Below are 22,727 nucleotides of genomic sequence, written 5' to 3'. Positions count from 1 at the left end.
AATTAATAAAATAAATACAATATTAAATTAAATTAAACATAAATAAAAATTATATGGTTTAGTTCAAGAAATTTCAGGCAGTTGTGTTGCCAGAGCCTTAACCTGCAGATAGAGGACACACACAAGTTTTTGTTTCCTCAGCATATGAACAGGCCTCATGTGAAAGCTCAGAGCCTCCAGAATGAATTCACTGAGTTGCAGAGGCTGCACTAGCACTGATTCATGCAGGGGTTTAGGCAGTATTTAGACCAAACAGACCCTTTTAGGTTCTCATTCTGCTTTCTGATTGGATAATGGGATTGAGAACCAAAGCACCACTTGGCGCTCATGCCAAATGTTTTTGTAATTAAGAATAAATCATCATAAGTCATCAAGTTTATGAAATTTGATATAAAAATCTATATAAATAAAAGTAGGAGAAGTTGTGTAGTAACCGTACTGACCTGGAAAACTTTGGGGGCGCTGACGAGAGAAGCCAGAGCGGAGGAAAGTGTAGCAGAAAAAGTGCCAGCGATGATCAGAGGCCCAAACCCAGAGACCATGGTCATCACCTGAAAACAGACACACACAGACAGTTAGTAATCAGAATTTCTATAATGCAAAATAAAGTGATTTTCAACAAAAAGGTGAGTGCGACTAATTGGAAAATAGTTGGCTAATACTAGCTAGCGTTTGACTGTACTGTTATTGGAGAGAGACTTGTTTAACTGCACAACTCAGCTCACAGACTAATACAGCTCTTTATGGTTAGATTGCGCTAAAACAAACCTCAGATTAAAGTCTAAACTTGAATAACAGAGCTTCAGACGGAGCAGTGCCTTTAGTTAGCATCACACCCACAGGGGAAGTGTCAAAACACAAAGGAGTCACCTGGAAGTTGTTCATGAGTCCATATTTGCAGGGGGTTTCAGCACAGGAGGTGAAGTTGAAGCCGAGCTCACAGGCAGTGACAGCGGTGGTCACACTGCAATCCATAGCCCCGGCTGTGATGTTGTCCAAAACATTCCCCGTCGCATCTCGCACCACTGTGGCAGCTGGAAACACACGATTTTTATTATTATTATTATTTTATTTATAATCTCAGTGACAAACCAGTCAGTCTAATTAAAGTGTAGAGATTACAAAGTGTTACTGAGTATATAGTGCTCACCGACAACCAGAGCGACTCCCAGGTACGTGACACCAGTGATCAAAATGGCCAGCAGAGTGCCCTTAGGGATGGCAGCTTGAGCATCCTACAAAATACAATATATGATTTATTTATTTATTTTTATTTTTTATTTTTTTTTACTAGAATCAGGACTAAACCAGGACTAAACCAGGACTAAACCAGGACTAAACCAGAACTAAACCAAGACTAAACCAGGAATAAGCCAGGACTAAGATAGGGCTAAACCAGGACTAAACCAAGACTAAACCAGAACTAAACCAGGACTAAACCAGGAATAAACCGGGACTAAGATAGGGCTAAACCAGGACTGAACCAGGACTGAACCAGGACTAAACCAGGACTAAACCAGGACTGAACCAGGACGAAACCAGGACGAAACCAGGACAGAACCAGGACTGAACCAGGACTAAGCCAGGACTAAGCCAGGACTAAACCAAAACCAGGGCTAAACCAGGACTAAACCAGGATTAAACCAGTACTCAACATAGACTAAACCAGGATTAAACCAGGACTAAACCAGAACTAAACCAGGATTAAACCAGGATTAAACCAGGATTAACCAGGACTAAACCAGAACTAAACCAGGATTAAACCAGTACTCAACATGGACTAAACCAGGATTAAACCAGGACTAAACCAGGACTAAACCAGGACTAAACCAGAACTAAAGCAGGACTGAACATGGGGGATCAGTGTTTCAGTTTTCTGCAGCTAAAACCTGAAACAGTCGTCCTGAAGATGTGAGACAGACCTTATAAATGTCTATTGTGATTTTAATGTGTCTTTTGGCCGTTTAGAAAAAAAGCAGATGTTTACTCACTCTCAAATCCCCAGAAATGTTGGCCCCAGCCAGGATCCCAGTGGCAGCCGGGAAAAAGATGGAGAAGACGGTGAAGAAATTCTCATTTCCTCGGAAATCCGGAGCAAAATTTTCCATAAATATCTTTGCTGTAAAACAAAATTTGAATCAGATAAATGTAAAGTTTTAGTTTCAGTTTAAACATTCACTATTTGAGGTTTGTTTAGTAAAGTCTCACAGTTATAGCCGAAGAATCCCTGAGATTTCTTGTTTTCAGTTGCGGGGATGAAAGTTCCCACAAATACATTGACAATGGCCACCAACAAGATAACGAGGAGGACGATCTGGGCCTGTTGGGCAAGAAATGAGCAACAGTAATGAGTTTTTTTGTTATTTAATGTTGTTTCCACAAACAGACCTGGAGTTGTGTTTCGTTTCATTCACACATGTTTAACACACAAGCCTGCATATTTAGGCTGTGTTCTTCTCTCTCAAACTGAAAAAACTTTGTTCCACCTTGTGATGTCATCATGTGGTAATACAGGAAGTGCCCTGCTATGTTTTTAAACTCCACACATCTTCACTAGAATAATTTGGATCATTTCAGCCCTGGAATTTACCAATCTCTACTGAACAAAAACTTGAAAACTACCACTTCATGACATCACAAGGTGGAACGTCGCATTTTCAGCTTTGGAGATGTAACAGACTAATAATGTGTTACTCAAACATGTGTGAATGAAACAAAACACAACTCCAGGTCTGTTTTTGAGGAGGAAACAGCATTAGAACATGACTTAAATCTCACATTTTGTGTAATACGTTAAGTAAAAGTATCACATGAGAAAATCTACTTAAGTAGAAGTATTAAAGTACCTGTTTAAAAATGTACTTAAAGAGTAAAAAGTAAAAGTATTCAGTACACATATTTTGAGGTCTTATAAGGCTTCAAATGTAGTGATTTTATTAAAGATCTGAGATGAATTTTTTCATCAATTGAATTAATTGTTGTTTTTTTTTAGCTGTTTTTATGTAAAAAAAACAAACAAACAAAAAAAAACCTTAGCCTTTTCAGCAGGTGTCGGACAATAGTACAATACAATAATAAAAAATACTTTTACTTTTCAGTCCAATTCAAAAAATGTAGTGGAGTAGAAAGGACAGATACTGCCCTCAAATGTAGTGAAGTAAAAGTAAAAAGTACCCCTAAAATTCTACTTAAGTACTGTACTTTACTACTTCTACATAGTTACCTCGGTACGCTCTATCTACAAAACATTATTTTTAAATATATCTCCCTCTTCTGGCGACACTAGTCTCATTTGCCGCTCTGAAAGTCCAAATAGGTACAAAAAGTCTGACCTTGGCCTCCCACTCCATCCCGGCCACAGAGATCCCCAGCAGCAGAACCACAGTGATGCAGCCAATGATCCGGATGTCGTTTATGGGGTCCACCATCAGGGCGTTGTTGTCCTGGAGAAAATGTTAAGAAATATTTATTAGAGATAGACTGCCTTAAATCTCTAGCACAGGCCGATATTTTGTTTTACTTGAGTTAAATTTGTTGAATATAATCAAAATAAACCTTGCATATCTTCCCAACAATATCGGCAAAACGTACTGGCATTTGTTTTCTCTAGATTCTAATCAATATTGGCATAAAAAAAAACCAAAAAACATATCGGTCAATCTCAAATAAAAACGTCTTACTGCAGGGGTGTTGTACAAAATTCTGGGCCCTGGGTACAAATCATTTTGGTAGGCGCATTTTCCATGTTCTATATATGAAAATTGCATATTACAGAGTTTGTGAAGGGCCCCTCCCTGCTCTGGGCCCTGGGTAAACAGTATCCTTTACCCTGTCCAGGGCCCCTGCCACGGCACAACAACACAGCCCAAAGTATTTTTTTGTTTTTTATATGATTAGATATTAGACAAACATATTTTACAGACTATATATCGCTCTGGAGTATAAGTCGCACCAGCCAAAATACATAATAATGAAGAAAAGGACATATATAAGTTGCACTGGACTATAAGTCGCATTTTTTTGGGTAAATTTATTTTACAAAATCCCAAGACCAATATAGTTCTTAGTATGACAATAAGGAAGATGTGAAATGATATACTCACATGTGACTTACATTTCACATTAGTCACATGTTGCCAAACTATTAAAAAATTTGTGTGATTTATAGTTCAGAAAATACAGTAAAACATATTGAAGTTGTTGAAAATACCTTTGTCTATTCAAAAATTTAGAGCATTTTTTTTTTTTTTTTAAGAAAATCAAACTTCTAAACAGGACCATGAACGCTTGTATTGATCACCAGCTCCAGCACATGTGCTTTAAATCCTTTTAATTTTTTTTCTTGAGTTTTCAGACTGTCTTAAAACTTTTTTGGGCTGAATTTGCTCATCTGTGCGTTGTGTCTCCATGCCAACTGCTGAACATTCCGCCATAGATATATACGTAGAACACCCCCAGCGTGAGGTCACTGTAAAGCATCAATGATCTCCTTCTACTGAGGTAGTGATATGCATTTGTTTTTAAATAATGCGATGCCCTGATAATGTGTTATGCTCTGCTGGGTCCACTACCTGCTTGTCCCCATGGAGATTATATTGCTTTATCTGAAATGTTACTCATTATGACATTAAAAGTATCTATCTCCATGGAAACAGACGCAAATTGGCAGGTCCGATCTATGGAGATGCGACTCTGCTCAGAGAAAGAATGCATGTTTTTCAAGTTTGTTTATTTTATTTAATTTTTTGAGCAGAAAAGCGATTGAATCAATGAAAGGTAAATGTAATGCCATACTCTGGAGCATTCGAGTCAAAATAAATGAATGAATGAATGAATAAATAAATAAATAGGCTTCTCACCTGCAGTAGCTCCACCACAGTTTCAGCGAAGCCCACCACGTACATAGCCACGGCCACTGCGTTAGCGAAGGCGAAAATGAGGCCGATGGACCCTCCGAACTCCGGTCCCAAACTTCTGGAGATGAGGTAGTACGCCCCACCTGAGAGAGCACAGTGTAAACCTGAATCCACATGTGTCCACAGGGCTGATACAAGAACTCACGGCTCATGTATTGATCTGATGTCCACACGGGCTTAACCCAGTTTTTGTACAGAGGTCAACGCACAAACTCCCTTTAACGTCACCAGAAAACAGCGAGCAAGCAGGGAGTTAAAGGTATCGATCATAGACTGTGTAAAGAAGTGAGACTAAATGAGTGTGACGTGTGTGTAACAGCAGCAGTTACAGGGAGAGGGGCGATAATTTTCTAATATAAAGTGAATTGGAGCCAGAGTCAATGGAGCCGGAGTGCGCCTATGTTCACTTCCTGCTTGGAACGCAGCGGCTAGCAGGTTAGCAATGTCCATTTATGTATACAGTCTATAGTATCGATATAGCAAAGGTTGTAGCTATTCCAGGTCAGCTAACTTCACTCCTCCCAAAATATCCCAACATGATTTTTATTCAGTTTTGCGTTCGTCTGTGGGTTATGTTGTTGTGATTAGTATTTTGTAATATATTTATGTTATAATATTTTTGTTGACTCAGGCCCGTTGACAGAAATTTGGGGGCCCGGGGCAAGAAGCCACACATGGGCCCCCCTGTAATATTTTATGACGATTATTTATGTTTTGATTTGTTTTTATTGTGATTTTAATGTCTTTCTTATTCTGTAAAGTACTTCGAATTACTTTATGTATGATTGTGCTGTACAAATAAACTTGCATTGCCTATAAATTAATAGGAGGAGGGTCCAGTTCTGGGGCCCGGGACAACAGACCCTTTTGTTATCTCCCTGTTGACCCCCCTGTGTTGAGTACTAAAATTAAAACTAATGTAAAAAAAAATAAATAAATGTAATAACAGATGATTAAAATATCTGAGTAACAAAACAAACAAACAAAATACCTTGAGTCAAATGACGGCATTGAACACTGGTTGGTTGCCATGACAACTCATAGAAACGGCTTCTTCTTTGCAAAGTTTCTCATTCGATTTTTTTTTTTTAATTTAGGAGCATTGTGTCAATAACCTCAGTGAAACATGTGGAGCAGATCCGATCTTACTCTATAACCTAAAAACAGGAGTGACCTTACCTCCTCTGACCACTCCGTTGGTACAAATGGCCGACATGGACAGAGCGGTGATGGTGGTGACGACACAACTCAAAAGAATTACGACTATTCCCAATCCTGAAACACAAACATTCAACATAATTAAACTTTTAACCGATAAGAAACAAGAGAAGAAACTCAAGTATTTGTAAGTCTGGAGCAACTTGTGGAAGTAGAAAAAAAACTATATGTAAAATGTAACAGTACTACACCATTCTCTGCGGATGTGATGCTAACTGTAGGCTCTGCTGTGTCTGAAGCTCTGTTACTGAAGTTCGCTTTTAATCTGAACTTTGTTTTAACACAATCTGACCAGAAAGAGCGGACTTAGTTGGAACTACAACAGATGAGCTGATTTGTGCTGTTAAACAAGTCCCTTTCAAATAACATTACAGTCACAAGCTAGCTAGCGTTAGCCAACCGTTTTTCAGTTAGCCCCTCTGACATTTTGTTGTAAATCAAACTCTTAACGCATAAACGCTTGGATTGATCACAGGCTCCTGAAAATGTGCTGTTTAAATCCATTTTGTACTTTTTCTTGAGTTTTTAGACAAACTTAAAAACTTAAAGTACAGATATCTACAATTTTTGCCTAAGTACAGTACTTTACTACTTTTACTTTGTTATGCCCCACCACTGTTGGCCTGTAGAATGTTAAACAGTTAACTCTATAACCCGAGTAACAGTTTTTTTACAGTTTACTTTTACTTGTACATAAGTATTTTGAAATCGCGTACATATTTTTTCTAAATTTTTCCTCTTATGCTGTGCTGATCTGCTAATTTTTGTATATATATCTTCAAGACACTCAAGGAACCACTCGCCCATTCGATTAAGTGTCTTGCCGAAAGACACAACGACAGCATTTATTTGTGGGAGCTGGTATCGATCCGCCAACCTGTGGGTCATTCGATCTGACCATTCTACCAATTACGTTTATGTCGAGAGCGGGATTTGAACCGCCAACCTTCGGGTCAGTGGATAAACACTGGACCAACTGAGCTACTGTCGCCATTACGAGACTGTTTGGATCAATAGCCTTTTAAACTCGTACACAGGAAACACCATTATCTTTCTCTCACACGGGGAATAACAAACTGCACCAATCTTTTTAGAAAACACCTCGAGCTGCTTCAGATCGTTACACACCAGCTCGCAGCTCAATTCAATTAACTTGTCTAATTACCACGGGCATTCATAACTCTTTAACTGTCACAGATATGCACACACGTATATAGAAACCTGGAGACGACGACTCTGCAGCTTTAACTGACACTGAAACCACGGTAGCAGCACATTTTAATTGAAAAAGCCATTCACTGCGAAAGCCCTACTCCAAGTCTGTGTCCGTGACCTTTCATGAGGATAATACAGGAGGCTACAGAGCTAAAGAGAGGAGAGGAACTAAGGAGTAAAGAGCTGAGGCAAATTTGGCAGTAGAAATGATGGTTTTTAAATGGGAGCATTGACTCAAACAGAACTCAGCGGTCTTGAAGAGTGTTTGACAGGTTAAAACATGGTTAGCGTACTTATAGCCAACATTTTGCTGACAATCTTGCCCAGTTGTTGACGTTTATAATTTTACTTTTACTTGGTTAGACCATAAACTGAGCATAATATGAACATTTTAAGGTCAAAATAATGAGTCTGACAGCAGCATTTACATAGAGAGGGGACACAGTTTTTCAATAGAAAGTGAATTGGAGCAGGAGTCGATGTTGAGTCACTTCCTATTAAAAAATCCTATTTAACAAACCATTCATTAGTAAAGGAAAAGTGCCCTTCAGTAAATAAGACTGATGCTGACTGTTCTTATCGTTGCTGACCAGCGGTGGAAGGCAACAAAGTAAAGTATTAAAGCACTGTATTTAAGTGTACATTTTAGGTATCTGTACAGCGTAAAGTAACAAAATGTAGTACTTCTTCCACCACTGTTGTTAACACTGTTTGCTGTAACATTAAGATAAGATCAAGAATAGAATAATAACTTCCCACATCCCATAATAAAACATTAACAGGTGATTACGACTTACCTATAATCAATAATCATTCATAGATACTGAATTATGCCATTATGTTTATCAATGGGACTATTATAACCGATATGAGAATCAAATAAGGCCCAAGTCCAACTGAGTCTTGAGTCAGTGGTATAATGTATTTTTACAACATCCCCACTCTCAATTCACTTTCTATTGAAAAACTGTGTCCTCTCTCTGTAACTGCTGCTGTCAGACTCGTCATTTTGGTTTTAAATGTTCGTATTAACCCGCTCTACGTGATCCTGGGGTGATGTCGCACTCACTTAATCCACTTCTTTAAACCGTCCCTGATGAATAAAGAGTAAACTAAGCTAATTTAATGGCTATAGTTGTAGAGTAAGTCTCACATGTGCTTTCGAAATCTAAAGATACTAATTACTGTTTTCAGTTTGCAACTAAGATGTGGGCCCAAAACGTGTGTGTTTGTGCTTAGATTGTGAATATTGTGATAATATTTAGCCAGACTCACCCCATCCAGCCTGACCAAAGACCCAGGACAGACGAATGAACAGCATCACACCCCAGATGTTCAGCATGCACCTGACCTGGACAAAACCAACAAAACAACACACATTGCTTCTGTTTCTACGATGTTATAACACTGTTCCCTCATTAAAAACATGTCTGAAGAGGTTTTAGATGTCATCCATGCATGTTTGAGTAATCTCTCCCAGGCCCTATTCAAACTCTCCTTATGGTTAGCTGTAAGATTTGTCGAAAGCTCCACCCACAAGCCTACATCACCCATGCTCCCACACAACAATTCTCCGTGCTGTGCCGACTCACCAGGACTCCTCGTATCCACCCAAACTTGACCGCTCCTTTGGTGGAGTCGACGGGGGGATTGGACTCCAGGTCTTCACAGGGCGTCCCGTCATCGCTGCCTTCACTGTCGTCACGCACAGTGTCCGGTACAGAGATACCCCCATTCTGCTGTGAATGAAGAGAAAACATGTCATTTATAAGTGTCTGTGACAGGTTGGACGACGCATTTGACTAAAACACAGTTAAAATTGTTATATTTCAGTTTTTACAAAATTTTTTATAACTTTTTTTGGCCATTTTTTAAAGTTTCAAATCTTATTTCCTGGTTGGAAATCATGACACTTGGGAGTTGATGGGTTTCAGATGACCTCCTAACATTCTATAGGCCAATAATGTTTAATACAGTTGGGGGGAAGGGGGAAAATGCAGATTTTGGTTGTAATACAGCGAGTTCTTGGGTTTTGTTACTAATAAAATTTTAACCTCTTCCTATTAGTTTCCATTAGAGGGGGCCCAAGTGAGATTTCTTGCCCCGGGCCTACAAATTTCTGTCAACAGACCTGGATGCCATATCAATTAACAATTCTGAATATTTTATCTTTTTGAATAGCCAAATGTCCTCAAAATGTCGTCTATAACAGAAGGCTGAAAAGTTTTCAAAGTATTATTTTTTGGGTAAAATTTGTTTAGGTATATAGGAAATATTTTTTGTTTTTATTTAACGCATCAAATCTGTTAGTAATGTCAAGTTCTTAGGTCTTTTTACTAATAGAAATGATTAAGTTCAACATTTGTGAATTTACCTTTTGGATATTTTATAGCAAAGTACAATGTAATCAATAGGGAAATCTGGCTCTCGCCCCTCCCATCTGAGAGTATGACATAATCACGTTCTATGATCTGAAAACCACTAATTTTGTAACCTCCAGAAAACAGAAAAAAAAAATTAAAAAAAAAAAATTAAAAAATAGATAAATTAAATAAATTAAAATAAATACATTAATAAAAAAAAAAAAAATCATGACTGTTACCTACCAACCATGCCGCAGAGTAGGCCAAAACTCCTCAAATGTACACAGGGATTATTATTTGCCAAATTAAATATAAGCAAACACCTTTACTTCATTGAAATCGTGTTTAAAGAGTCAGAAAAATGTGTTTTTCCAGTATAAATTGTGCCAAACTTTTGGACCAAATTCTCCCAGTGTGATGTCATCAGCGTGGGACTCTCTACTTCCTGTAATTTTCAACATATTTTTCTACTTTTCTTCACAAACTGCTTCCTGATTAGTATAAAACTTTAATTTATATTTACAACAGATATTAGCCCTGTCCAAAATCTGTCATAAGCAGCACTAACTTGGATCCCTAGATGTTACGAGGATGTAGGACGAGGAATGAGATCCAAGGATTCTTTGATATGTTTCCCACAGTGAAATATGTAAATCATGTATATTTGATAAATACATATTTTTCTGTTTGGTGTTACTACTTTGATGTTTCATTTACTCTGGAAGTAAGAACCAAACTGAAATATGACTTTAAAATATCCATGTCTTGAGGGCCTAGAATTTGAACCTCTTCCTATTAGTTTTCATTAGAGGGGGCCCATGTGAGTTTTCTTGCCCCGGGCCTCCAAATTTCTGTTGACAGACCTGGATGCCATATCAATTAATAATCCATAATATTTCATCTGTTTTAATAGCCAGAAGTCCTCGAAATGTCGCCTATAACAGGAAGCTGAAACCAACAAATAGAACTAAATATTTCAAAGGGGGGCCCATGTGAGGTTTCTTGCCCCGGGCCCACAAATTTCTGTCGACGGGCCTGGATACCACATCAATTAACAATTCAGAATATTTTATCTTTTTGAACAGGCAAAAGTCCTCAAAATGTCACCTATAAAAGAAGGCTGAACATTTTTCAAATTTTTATTTTTGAGGGAAATTTGTATATGTATATAGGAAATATTTTTATAAATGCATAGAACCGTTAATAAAAAATGAATAAAATGAAAAAATGAAAAAAACAACAACCTTAAAATGGTTAATTATCACATTTATATAAAGCGCTTTTCCACCTTCAAGTCACTCAAAGCGCTTTACATCAAGGAACCAGTCACACATTCACACACACATTCATACACCAGTGCACGCAGACACTCGGGGACGACGTGGGTGAAGTGTCTTGCCCAAGGACACAACGACAGCATTCATCTGTGTGAGCTAGAATCGCACCGCCAACCTGTGGATCAGTAGCTCTGACCGCTCAACCAGTGATATTTATGTCGAGAGAGTGATTAGGACTGGCAACCTTCCGATCAATGGACAAACGCTCTACCAACTGAGCCACTGTCGCCCACTTTTTGAATCTACCATGAATCAGAACCCTTCCCCGGTTGTGTAGTAGTTTACGCAGCACCTGTCACTCAGCTGTTACAGTGTAGTAGAGTATAAAGATCATTGGGTCAAATAGTTAAAGTACAACTCCGTAGACCACATGTGTCAAACTCAAGGCCCGTGGGCCAAATGCGGCCCGCCAAGTCATTTTATGTGGCCCTCGACAAGGTAAATTAAAAGGTATGACTGTCTTAAAATATCAGCTTATCAGGTGATACACAGTTACTCAGTCATTTTTTCATATCTATGCAAATTCATATGCAATATTTATAACTTGAATAAGCCATAATCACAGAAACGGTTAATTAACAAGATTAAAAACTAACTGTATTTATTTTACATTACATTTAGTTACATTTACTTAAATTTATACTATACATTTCCATCTGGCCCTTTGAGAACAACCATTTTGCTGATGTAGCCCTCTGTGAGTCTGACACCCCTGCCATAGACTCTTTTAAAAGTTTTTAAGAGTCTTTTACGCGTTGTTAAAACACTGAGTTCACACCGACTGATCTAGTTCCAACAATAACGTTTGGTAACTAACCGTTTAAACACCTTAAAATCTCAGGTATGTAGGTCAACTCAACTTTCTTGGAAAATGTAGGGAGAACTTCTGTGATAATTAGCTAAATTTGATGGCTCTTCGGAGACAAGCAGGTGACATAACAACACCAAGTTACAGGTCAGATCTGTGGAAAGGTGACCCCACGCGCAGTAAGAATCCAATTGAATGTTTTTCAGATGTATTTTAATAAATGCAAGATAAATGAGCGGCAGTAGAGTGAGTGTTTCTCCACTGATCCGAAGGTTGGCGGTTCGAATCCTGCTCTTGACATAAACATCATTGGTCAAACGGTCAGATCCATTGACCCATAGGTTGTCAGTGTAATTCCAGCTCCCACAGATGAATGCTGCCGTTGGGTCCTTGGGCAAGACACTTCTTAACCCACCTCACCTCCAGTGTCTGTGTATGAATGTATGTGTGAATGTGTGAGCGGTTCGTTGATGTAAAGCATTTGAGTGACCTGAAGGTGGAAAAGCGTAATATAAAACTGTGAATATTTACCATAACTTTAATGCCAAACAGAAATGTAACATAGTGCACCTTTAAGATAGGACTAAATGACGGACTACATTATATGGGAGTCCAAAGCTCTGCGACAATAAAACAAAAACAAACCTTTATGGCTTTATTTTGGGACAAATTGTTGTTTTATGACGTCAGCAGAGCACAGATTACACATTAGGGAACATGTTATCAACGTTATTAAACAGGACTTGTGCAATAATACTGTCTATATGTGGTTCTCTGCAGTGGTGGAAGGTGACCAAGTACAAGTAGTAAAGTACTGTATTTAAGTAGAATTTGTAGGTATCTGAACTTTACTTAGGTACATTTTACAGTAGATACTATCTCTACATTTGAACTTTAACAAATGAACAACACTTGTGTGAAATATTTTGAAAATGTACTTTAAGAGTAAAAAGTAAAAAGGGTACTTTAATACATTTACTTAAGCAGATTTTTTCATGTGATAGTAACTTTTTGCCTCAGTATCTGTACTTTTACTTAAGTAACTAAACTGAGTACTTCATCTGTTCTCTGTATAAGGCACACTGTTCTGGTATTGAAAGGCCTAATAAATAAGATCCTTCAGTTTTTTTCATAGCAAACGTACCTGCAAGAAAGCTAACTGTACTGTCTAATAAAAATGAATCATTATAGTTATAGCCATAATTTTGAATAATTGTGCTTCAAGTGCTTCTGTCTTAGTTTGTGTGGAGTCTATTTACGGTGTGTGTGTGTATAGACTCTATTTGCAGACCTTATTTCAAATCAGACATTATTATCAATGTAAAGACTGAGAGGAGGCCCTGGGGGAGACCTAGGACACGCTAGAGGGCCTGGAAACGCTTTGGGGTCCCACTGGAGGAGCTGGAGGACGTGTCTGGGGTGAGGGAAGTCTGAGAGTTCCTGCTTAAACTGCTCCCCCCGTGATAATGCATGGGTGAATTTAAAGAAGCTAACGCGCCTGACTCCTGTTGCATTAAATGAGCTTTATATAAACTGTATATAGACCATAGAGCTGCTGGTTTGGCCTTATGGTTTATGTTTTGTTATCACACACAAAAGCAGCACAAATATATATATATATATATATATATATATATATATATATATATATATATATATATATATATATATATATATATATATATATATATATATATATATATATATATATAGACTGTATTTTAACAGTAAAAAATATATATACAAATTACACAACCAGTCAAAAGTTTGGACATACCTTTCCATTCTTTGTTTTTTTTAATTTTATTTATTTACTACTTTCTACATTTTATATACATAGGAAAGGCATCAAATATGTCACATGTGCCAAACTCAAGGCCCGGGGGCCAAATGTGGCCCGCCATGTCATTTTATGTGGCCGGCGACAAGATAAATTTAAACGTATGACTGTCTTAAAATATCAGCGTATCAGGAGTTATGCAGTTACACAGACATATTTTTTTTTAAATATCTTTGCAAATTTGAGACAAACCATTTTGCTGATGTGGTCCTCGGTGAAATTGAGTTTGACACCCCTGAAATATATGAAGTAAATAAATCTAATAATGTAGTGAAGAAAAAAAGTGAAATAACTCAACTAATTAAAATAAAAAAAATAAAAAATCACAGACGTCATGGTCAAGAAATGCCAAAAGTTTTGCACTTTTGGCATTCCAGGTTTCAAAGTTAAGGGACAATTTAAAAAATCGAAAACAAATTTGGAGTTATTTTGAGTATTTTTTTGTTTTTTTTTGTTTACTACATTCCACATGTGTCATTTATAGTTTTGATGCTTCAGTGAGAATCTTCCGTGTAAATACTCATGGAAATAAAGAAGAAACTGAAATGCAAAAGTACATCTAAACTTCTGCCTGGTCGTGTCTATGTTTTAAAGTTTTTATATGTTCATCTTTGCTCATGTAACTGATAAAACAATTATGCAAATTTTAAAGGCAAACAGTGGCAAACTTCATGCACAAGGTGACGTGAAGGACACTCATTCAGAGCAATAATAATTCTTACCAGACCATAAACCACAAAGCTCACTCCTGCTTTGTTTTTACTCCTAGATAAGTCCTCCTGGTTCAGTCTTAGTCCTGATTTAGTCCTGGTTTGAACTAAGAGAAGTCCTGAGTCCAAGTCTGGCTTTAGTCCTGCTTTGGTCCTAGATCAGTCTGAGGTTAGAACATCCTTTGAGCATAGCATTAAAACCTGGGCTTTAATGCTACAGCCAGTTTAATCTTGGTTTTGTCTTGGTCACAATTTGGTCCGGGACAACTTCAACTACTACTACTACTAATAATAATAATAAATCATCTTTGAGAAGTCCTCATTCTATACCATTCCTGCTTTAGTCCTGGTTCAGTCCGAGACTATAGTTGGTTCTAGTTCAAATCTTGACTTTGTTTGTTATTTGCTTTTAGGTCCAATTGTCCTGTATTGTTCCTGGTTCAGCTTTAGGTCTCCAACTTGTCCTGGTTTAGTCTTTGCGAAGTCCTGACTAAATGCCTGCAGTCCTGGTTCTGTCCAAGATTAAACATAGTTGGTTGGTTCAAATCTAGAGTAAATCTGGTTTCTTTCTTGCTTTGCTGAAATCTTATTGTCCTAGATTATTAGTGCCAACCAGTGTCCTGGTTTATTCCTTCAGAAGTCTTGATTAAGTACCCGTCCTGGTCTGGTCCTAATCCAGTCCAAGATTAGACCAGGTTCTGATGTTTGTTTAAGTGTTGTTTAGACCTGGTTTCTTCCTTGCCTTGCTGAAGTCACATTATTTTTACCAGCATTGTTCCAATTAAGTCCCAGTCCTGCTTTAGTCCTGGTTCAGTCCAAGAGACTGAACCACCTGAGTTGTTGTTGGTTCAAATCTAGACTCACCCTGGTTCCGTCATACAGTTATATTGTCTTACATGTTGTTTGGTCCCACTTTTGTCCCAATTTGGTCCTTGAGAAGTTCTTACTCTGTTCCAGTCCTGCTTTGGTCCAGATTTAACCAATTGTTGGTTCTGGTTCAAATTTACCTGGTTCAAGTCCTCAAATTATCCTTAGTTTAGTTCTTCAAGTGAGCAAAGATAAACCACACACAGCTACATTTGCAGTCACACATATAGATCCATAAACCAGACTCATGAAGACTCATAAAAGCTCTTACCTTCTGCTGAAAGACATCGTGCAGCTCCTGTAGCGAAGGCCGGACCTGCCTGTGCCCGCTCACACTGCCAGCGTTCCTGTAGAAGTCGATGTTGGGCACGCGGTCCAAGGTATCGTGCCCAAACGCGCTGATCACCGACGGCCGAACCTCACGCGCCGGCTCCTCGTAATTTGGGGGCTCGTCCAAATTGGGATCGTAAGCTACGTTGACGTGCTCCCCTCGGCTTGACTTGTATCGATCCATTGGGAAAACTTACAGAAAAACTGCAGTGTTCAGTTTTGAGGCAGTGACTAGTGAGTTTTTGATTTGAAATACTTTTAAGCTTAGGCCTGGTTTGATCTTGTTAGCCTACCTTTATACTCTCCATCACAGTGTTACATTACATACATTGAACGCCGCTCATTGGCTAAGACGTTGGTCCAACCCTCTGCAGGACGAACCCAGGTTTTCCTTGTCCTTGCTCCATCCTCGGGGACACAATGGCATTGCTTAACGATTAACCGGACCATAAACTCGGCAGCTTAGAGATAACAGCGTTCATTGCCTTTGGTTGAGGAGAACTGATCACTAATATTATTGAGTGTAGTCTCAGGCACATGTTGTCCTGTGAGTTTATGGGGCCGCAGGATGTCCTCAGAATTTGCGAACTTTTGGGATGACTCATGGAATGTCCCACTGCGCTGCTCGGACTGGAAAAGTTTCAAGGTTAACGTGTATATGGCAGGGTTTTGGTAATTATGACTCTGTTTGTTGGGATTGTATCTGTGGTAATCAGTCAAAAGGCAATTTGTGGGAAAAAAAAACGTGAGGGAAAAGTACTAAGACACCGAAATAGCATTGAGTTGTAAAATGAGTTGTCGTCAATATAGAAAATGACATTCGAATTGATGAACCATTTACACGCAAGGAAGGCTGATAGTTTAAACATTCATTCACAGCAGACTTATTGTGCTTGTGTCGCTGTATAGTTATAATCTGTGAAATTTGTGGGTCATTATGTTATAATTTGCACATTTTAAATCACAATATTCATCTAAAACGACTTCATAAAAGAAACAAGTTTGCTCACTTAAGAAATGTTACAAAACTGCGGTGTCCAATGGAAGCTGAAGTCGCCGAAAACCTCATCACAACAAAGAGCCGTGTAGCTATCGGATAGCTGTACCAAAATGACTACGCGACGCTGCCGAATTCTACGAGTATAACCGTTTAGAAAAACAAAACCAGCGAATGCAAGAAAGTTCGTGACAGTGGACGTGTACTAGGGATGGTGATCAGCAAAATATTGTCTTGAGAATAAGCGATTAAAGGTTACTCAAACATGCATCACTCCAAAAACAACTTCGAGAGCGTAAACGAGAAGGAAACAACTATAACATGGTTTTAAGTAACGTGCAAGCTACAAATCTTTATACGCTAAATGTAAGGAGTCGACAATTATAAATACAATTAACGAGATTTTGGCAACCTTCCTCTCCGTATTGGATTATGCGGATGTGGTGTACATACAGACTCTACTTCAACCTCTACTTTGAAACAGTTGGATCCACTATTTCACTCTGCCCTTTGTTTTATTACAGAGGATGGATTTAAAATTCATCACTGTGTTCTCTATGAAAAAGTGTGTTGGCCATCACTGTCTGTCAGAAGAGAACAGCACTGTATGACATTTATTTCTAAGGGATGACTTCAAAAACTGCCAGAATACCTCACCTGTTTATTAATCATTGATACTAGAACATTTAATACCAGATCACATGACTGCGTAAGGCTAAGGACGAGCTGCACCAAAACTGAGATGGGAAAGATGGATTTTAGCTGTTTTGCTTCACGGAAATGGAATAAACTCCAAGGAGAAGCAAAACTGGATACAATGGAGGCACAATCACAATTTAATAATCTGATAACACACTTTTATACACACACCTGCTCCTGTTTTTAATGTTTTTTTATGGATTTGTTTGTTTTTTCTATTTGTATTGTGCCCACAAAAAGGACAGCCCAAGTCCACCTGTATAAATAAAGATAAAATTAAAAATAAATAAAAAGCTCTGAAAAGTCAATTTTGCAGAATTTTTGATTTAATTAAATAAAGGTCTTGTAATTAATTTGTGCATGATTAGACTACGTTTTGAGCCCAGTTATGTGATTACCTCTAACATGCCCTATGCACTTTAAACACTCTTATCTAATGGGACTAATTAGAACCGGGGAAGTTGCAGTGACTAACCTAAAGTTCCATTGTTTTTTTCCACCTGGGATTACCCAAACAAATGAGCCGTCTCCTGTCTTACATTGATTGGCATTTTAATTAAGGTGTTTAGACATGGCACCGTTACACCTGACGCCTTCTCTCTCCGTCTGTCTGGACTTGTAAATGGAACGCTGGCTTGTTTTCTTAAATAAATGAGCAATCAATATGTTTAAGGCAGAGCTCTTTTGCATCTCATGGCATTTTACATTATGTTTATGTAAAAATACAGCACTAATCATGATCGCACTGATTTGATGTCGAGTGCAGATTGTTTTGTACTGAATGTATTGACAGATAGTGCTGTGGCTTTGATACATAAAAATCATAATTTATTAGAGCCATTTTTTGATTAATTTTATGAACAAGGACTTTTAATAGATGTTTAAAATGGAAAATAATCAATACTGGAGCGACAGTAGCTCAGTTGGTAAAGTGTTTGTCCACTGATCTGAAGGTTGGTAGTTCAAATCCTGGTCTCAACATAAACATCACCAGGTTGGCGGTCCAATTCCAGCGTCTGCGTGCACTGGTGTGTGAATGGGTGAGTGGTTCCTTGATGTAAAGTGCTTTTGACTGACTTGAAGGTGACCAAACGTCTCTTCTGAAGTATGAACTCTGCTGATTCATTAAAACCTTTATTATTAATTTCTGTTAATAAGTTTTTATATATGTACAGTAGTTACTAAAATGGTTTGCTTCTAGGCAGGGCTGTAGACAGAAATTTGAGGGCCCGGGGCAAGACACACACATGAGCCCCCTCTAGGCCTGTCATAATACTTACTATATCAACTCATGATAACTCAAAATATGACAGATGGAACAATTATTTTTGGGAGTCAATATTTATCATTAAGACTTTTTCTTTGCATTAGTGGGAAAATCTGGTTTGTTTTTCTATTTTACGATTAGATTTGAGTTGTAGAAGTTTGAATTATGAACTTATATTCTTATACTAATATTCTTAACAATACAATACATTTACAATTAATTTTTTTTTTTTTTTTTTTTTTGGGGGGGGGGGGGGTAATTCTGCTTTCTGGTTTGCTTTCAATACTATCATTCATCATCGACATTTACCACACACACATATTCACATTTTTTCTGACCAACATGCATTTTTTATTTTGATCTAGAGGTGTGAAGTATATTGATGGCAATAGGCAACAGCACTGTTAGCGTCACTACTTCCTGTCCAGTTTTATCTCTGAGGTTTTTGCTGAGTGGGTCAGGGGTCAGAGGTCAGTGGGTAAGGGTCAGAGGCCGCTTCTGTGTTTAGAAAGAGACATGTTTGTGTCTCAATGCTAACGCTAATGCTAATTTTGAGGCATAATACATAATAAAACAACACCACAAACTGAAGTATTCCACATGAAAACAATAGGGTAGTCTTTATTTTAATGAATTTGAATTTTAATAGGTTGTTTATTTTAGATTTTCCAATTTTAATAAAAGTGACTGTTAGCTTTGAGACACAGTGAGCTAGCTAGCGTGCTGCTGTGCATAGAGCCTATTGTTGTTCTGGAGATATGAGAAATCAAAGCTATTAAAAACAACAGCAAAAAGAGCTTGTTAAAAGTTAAATGAACATAAACATCTTCCAAACAAGAGAATAAAGTGAATCTGTGTGATACTTGAACCTGAACAAAGACATTTACAGGCACATTCTAGCATATTTAAGATTCGAGATTCAAGATTTATGATTCAATTAAATTCCTGGTGCATTGTTCAAATATTGAAAATTGCTATAAAAAAATACTGAGATATTAATTTCGTTAAACTGCTTTTGTAACCAAGGCCCTTCAGTTTACAGCAGCAGTAGCTTCAATCATGAGGAAAATGAGAGTTAATGTGGCACTATGAGTTACAGGAACAGCCCAGAGGCAGCGCGGCTCAGCACCTGACTCCTGGAGCGGCTCTAAAGGGGCTCTTAGCAGGTAAACTTCCTCATTACTGCAGCGCTCCCTGATTTATGTGAACCGCCGGACTCCAGTCGACCTTGGATCAGGAAAAACACATGGACAGGTGTTTTAAGAGCGACTTGTAAGAAGTTGCACAACATTTAGGTTATGTTTACTTTACATGTCATAATTCTATACGGCAGTGTTTCCAAATGAGTCAATAGGAAGAATACAGAGTTATTATGGGTGGGACTACTTAAAGCAAACCTATTGTGCTTGTGTGCTCTATAATTATAATCTATGACACTTGTGGATCATTTTGTTCTAGTTTTAAACCTCAAAATTCTCTAAAACACATGTGTCAAACTCAAGGCCCATGGGCCAAATGTCGCTCGTCACGTCATTTTATGTGGCCCGCAACAAAGTAAATTAAAAGGTATGATTGTCTTAAAATATCAGTTTACCAGGAGATACACAGTTACATAGACATTTTTTCATATCTGCAAACCCATATGCAATATTTGTAACAAGAATAAGTAATAAATATAGAAACAGTTAATTAACAAGATTAAAAAGTAGTTGCATTTAGTTTACATTACATTGGGTTACATTTAGTTACATTTATCTTACAGTTATATCTTACCATTATGAAATATTAAATAAAAACTATTTATACTATGTACCTCTTAATTAACATATAGATCCTTAAAGTAAATGAAGAGATTGAGCATGTTTTCTATAATGTCTGCATTAGGAAACTGAGATCACCACAAATGTCATCACAACCAAGCTCTGTATGTTGTTGGCTCTTCCTATGGATAGCTGCACATCACACTGGCAAGTAGCAGATTTTTTTCATTTGTACACAATGCTGTTGAATCTTACGAGTATCTCCGGTCAAGGAAATAAAATTTAAGAGCGAAGTGCATACGTCACAGTGGCCGTGTACCGGTGGCAGTGAAAAAGGTTGATCGGCAAAATGGCGTCTTGAAAATAAGTGATTAAAGATGACTCAAACATGAATTATCCAGAAACACCTTTGAGAGGGTAAATGAGAAAGCAAAACAACTATAATGTGGTTAAAAGCTCTGAAAAGTCCATTTTGTATAATAGGTCTGCTTTAGGATTTGCAAACAGCATGAGCTTTACGAGTCTGTACCAGAGAATTTATAGTAACTGTTGTTTGCAGGTCTTTAGTGCCTCAAACTCTGTTAAAGAAAAAGTTGTTGTGCAAATGTGAAACTTTGCAATGACACGAAATGTGTTTCCCATACAGCAGTGCACAGTTGTTTCTCTATGTGGAAATAGGCCTATCACTATAATCACTGTATCCACTTATCGCTCAGTAAATTACAGCTGGTATCCGAGAAAATTTGAGCAATATACGGTTGAATAAGTGACTTAAATTAGTAATTATAGCTTAATTCTGATATTTATTTATTTCATGTCATGCCTTGTAATCATACTGTCTATTTTAAAGAGGGGATATTATGCAAAATCAATGTTTTGAGCTTTCGCTGATGTTATAATGCTGTTTCCTCATCACAAACATGTCAGAAGAAGTTTTAAATGTCATGTTTGAGTAATCTAGCGATCTCTCCCAGGCCCTATTTGAACCCTCCTTATGGTTAGCTGTAAGATTTGCCTAAGGCTCCGCCCACAAGCCTACATCACCCATGCTCCCACATGACAATTCTCCATAAATATACAAAAACATGATACAAAATAACACACTATGACTTCACAAACCTGGTGTGATGTGCAGTAATTGTATTAGGAGAATGCACGCTGATTGTGTTGTGATAGCGCTCGGAAGGGGGAGTGAGCTAGCACAGAGAGCAAAGGGATGAGAGCCTCAGAGCCTCAACAATGAAAGTAAACCTTATAAACCATAACCATAAACATTTTTGTGAATAAATCATTTTCAAAACAATAAAAGGTAACACGGTGATCTAAATACTATGAGTTAGCAGTTAACGCCCCATAATACCAACTCTTTAAAACTGGTTTACAGGGATTATCATCTACCTTTATTGTTATTGTGCCAGTGCATAGTTGCAAGTTTTTTCAATATTATAATGTATTGCAATATTTCTCAGTAGCAATACACAGAATTGACACGCACTGCTTACTGCGAAGAACACGAGTTTTTCTGTCTGTGACCATTAAAATGTTTTCCAGTCTTTATGGGGAAGTAGTCAGTGAGTTCAGGAAAAACGCATTTCAGCATTTCATTTCTCTTGTGAGATTCTTTCCCCTCAGGTTCCTACATTTGCTGTGGTTTAACCTGACAAGCTACAGTTTCAGAAAGCACTTTGCTGGAATTACCACAAAAATAGTAAATAAAATAAATACAAAGTTTTGATCTGAACAGCACAATACATTTGACCAAATTATATAAAATTCTCCCGATCTCGTGGCGTATCTTGTCCTAAGGAAACAAGGCGCCTGATTTGTCTGTCACTACTGTTCATATCTTGATTTACGGACACGATGATGAAATAAACATTAATACGAGTTAATGTTAATGTTATTTGGGTTAATACGAACATTTTAAGACCAAAATGACGAGTCTGACAGCAGCAGTTAGAGAGAGGGGACACAGTCTTTCAATAGAAAGTGAATTGGAGCCAGAGTCGATGGAACTGGAAGCGCACTCATGATCACTTCCTATTTGGAACATGGTGGCTAGCGAATCTCTGTCCATTTCTATATACAGTCTATGGTCTCATCTCGTGGAAATTGTGTTTCATTCCATGCCTATAAGATACATATTTAACCAACGTTAAAATATGGGAACTGAGTTAGCTTAGCATATAGATAAAAGTGTTTTGAAAATTAAAAACTAATATTTAATTATTTATTTTATTAATTCTTTATTTATTTGAGTTTTTATTTTATTTATTTTATAGATTTTTTTTATTTATTATTCATTTTTGTTATATTTATTTTATTTACTTATTTTTTATTATTTTTATTTTAAATTTTTATTATTTTTATTTTTTTATTTACTTTTTTATTCTTTTTATT

The 22,727-nt window shown here is 37.4% G+C and overlaps 1 protein-coding gene across 2 annotated transcripts in view; it reads right to left on the bottom strand.

Annotated features, from left to right (window-relative positions):
* slc12a1 (solute carrier family 12 member 1) overlaps positions 1–15,890 on the bottom strand; it is a 37,410-nt gene extending 21,520 nt beyond the window's left edge. Inside the window, exons 1-11 of one of the 2 annotated variants that reach the window (XM_033987585.2) lie at positions 15,546–15,890; positions 8,942–9,088; positions 8,625–8,700; positions 6,096–6,191; positions 4,860–4,999; positions 3,333–3,443; positions 2,209–2,320; positions 1,992–2,119; positions 1,151–1,235; positions 871–1,034; positions 444–551 (exon numbers count right to left, since the gene is read on the bottom strand). In XM_033987585.2, the coding sequence (XP_033843476.1) occupies positions 444–551; positions 871–1,034; positions 1,151–1,235; positions 1,992–2,119; positions 2,209–2,320; positions 3,333–3,443; positions 4,860–4,999; positions 6,096–6,191; positions 8,625–8,700; positions 8,942–9,088; positions 15,546–15,788 (1,410 nt within the window). In that variant the 5' untranslated portion in view covers positions 15,789–15,890. The remainder of the gene's footprint in view (positions 1–443; positions 552–870; positions 1,035–1,150; positions 1,236–1,991; positions 2,120–2,208; positions 2,321–3,332; positions 3,444–4,859; positions 5,000–6,095; positions 6,192–8,624; positions 8,701–8,941; positions 9,089–15,545) is intronic. The other variant, XM_055230962.1, reaches the window with a different exon arrangement.
* Between the last annotated feature and the right edge of the window lie 6,837 nt (positions 15,891–22,727).

Source organism: Periophthalmus magnuspinnatus, chromosome 3, assembly GCF_009829125.3.
Source record: "Periophthalmus magnuspinnatus isolate fPerMag1 chromosome 3, fPerMag1.2.pri, whole genome shotgun sequence".
Taxonomy (NCBI): domain Eukaryota; kingdom Metazoa; phylum Chordata; class Actinopteri; order Gobiiformes; family Gobiidae; genus Periophthalmus; species Periophthalmus magnuspinnatus.
Note: the sequence above shows the minus strand (reverse complement) of the source record. Positions and strands in the feature narration are given on the sequence as shown.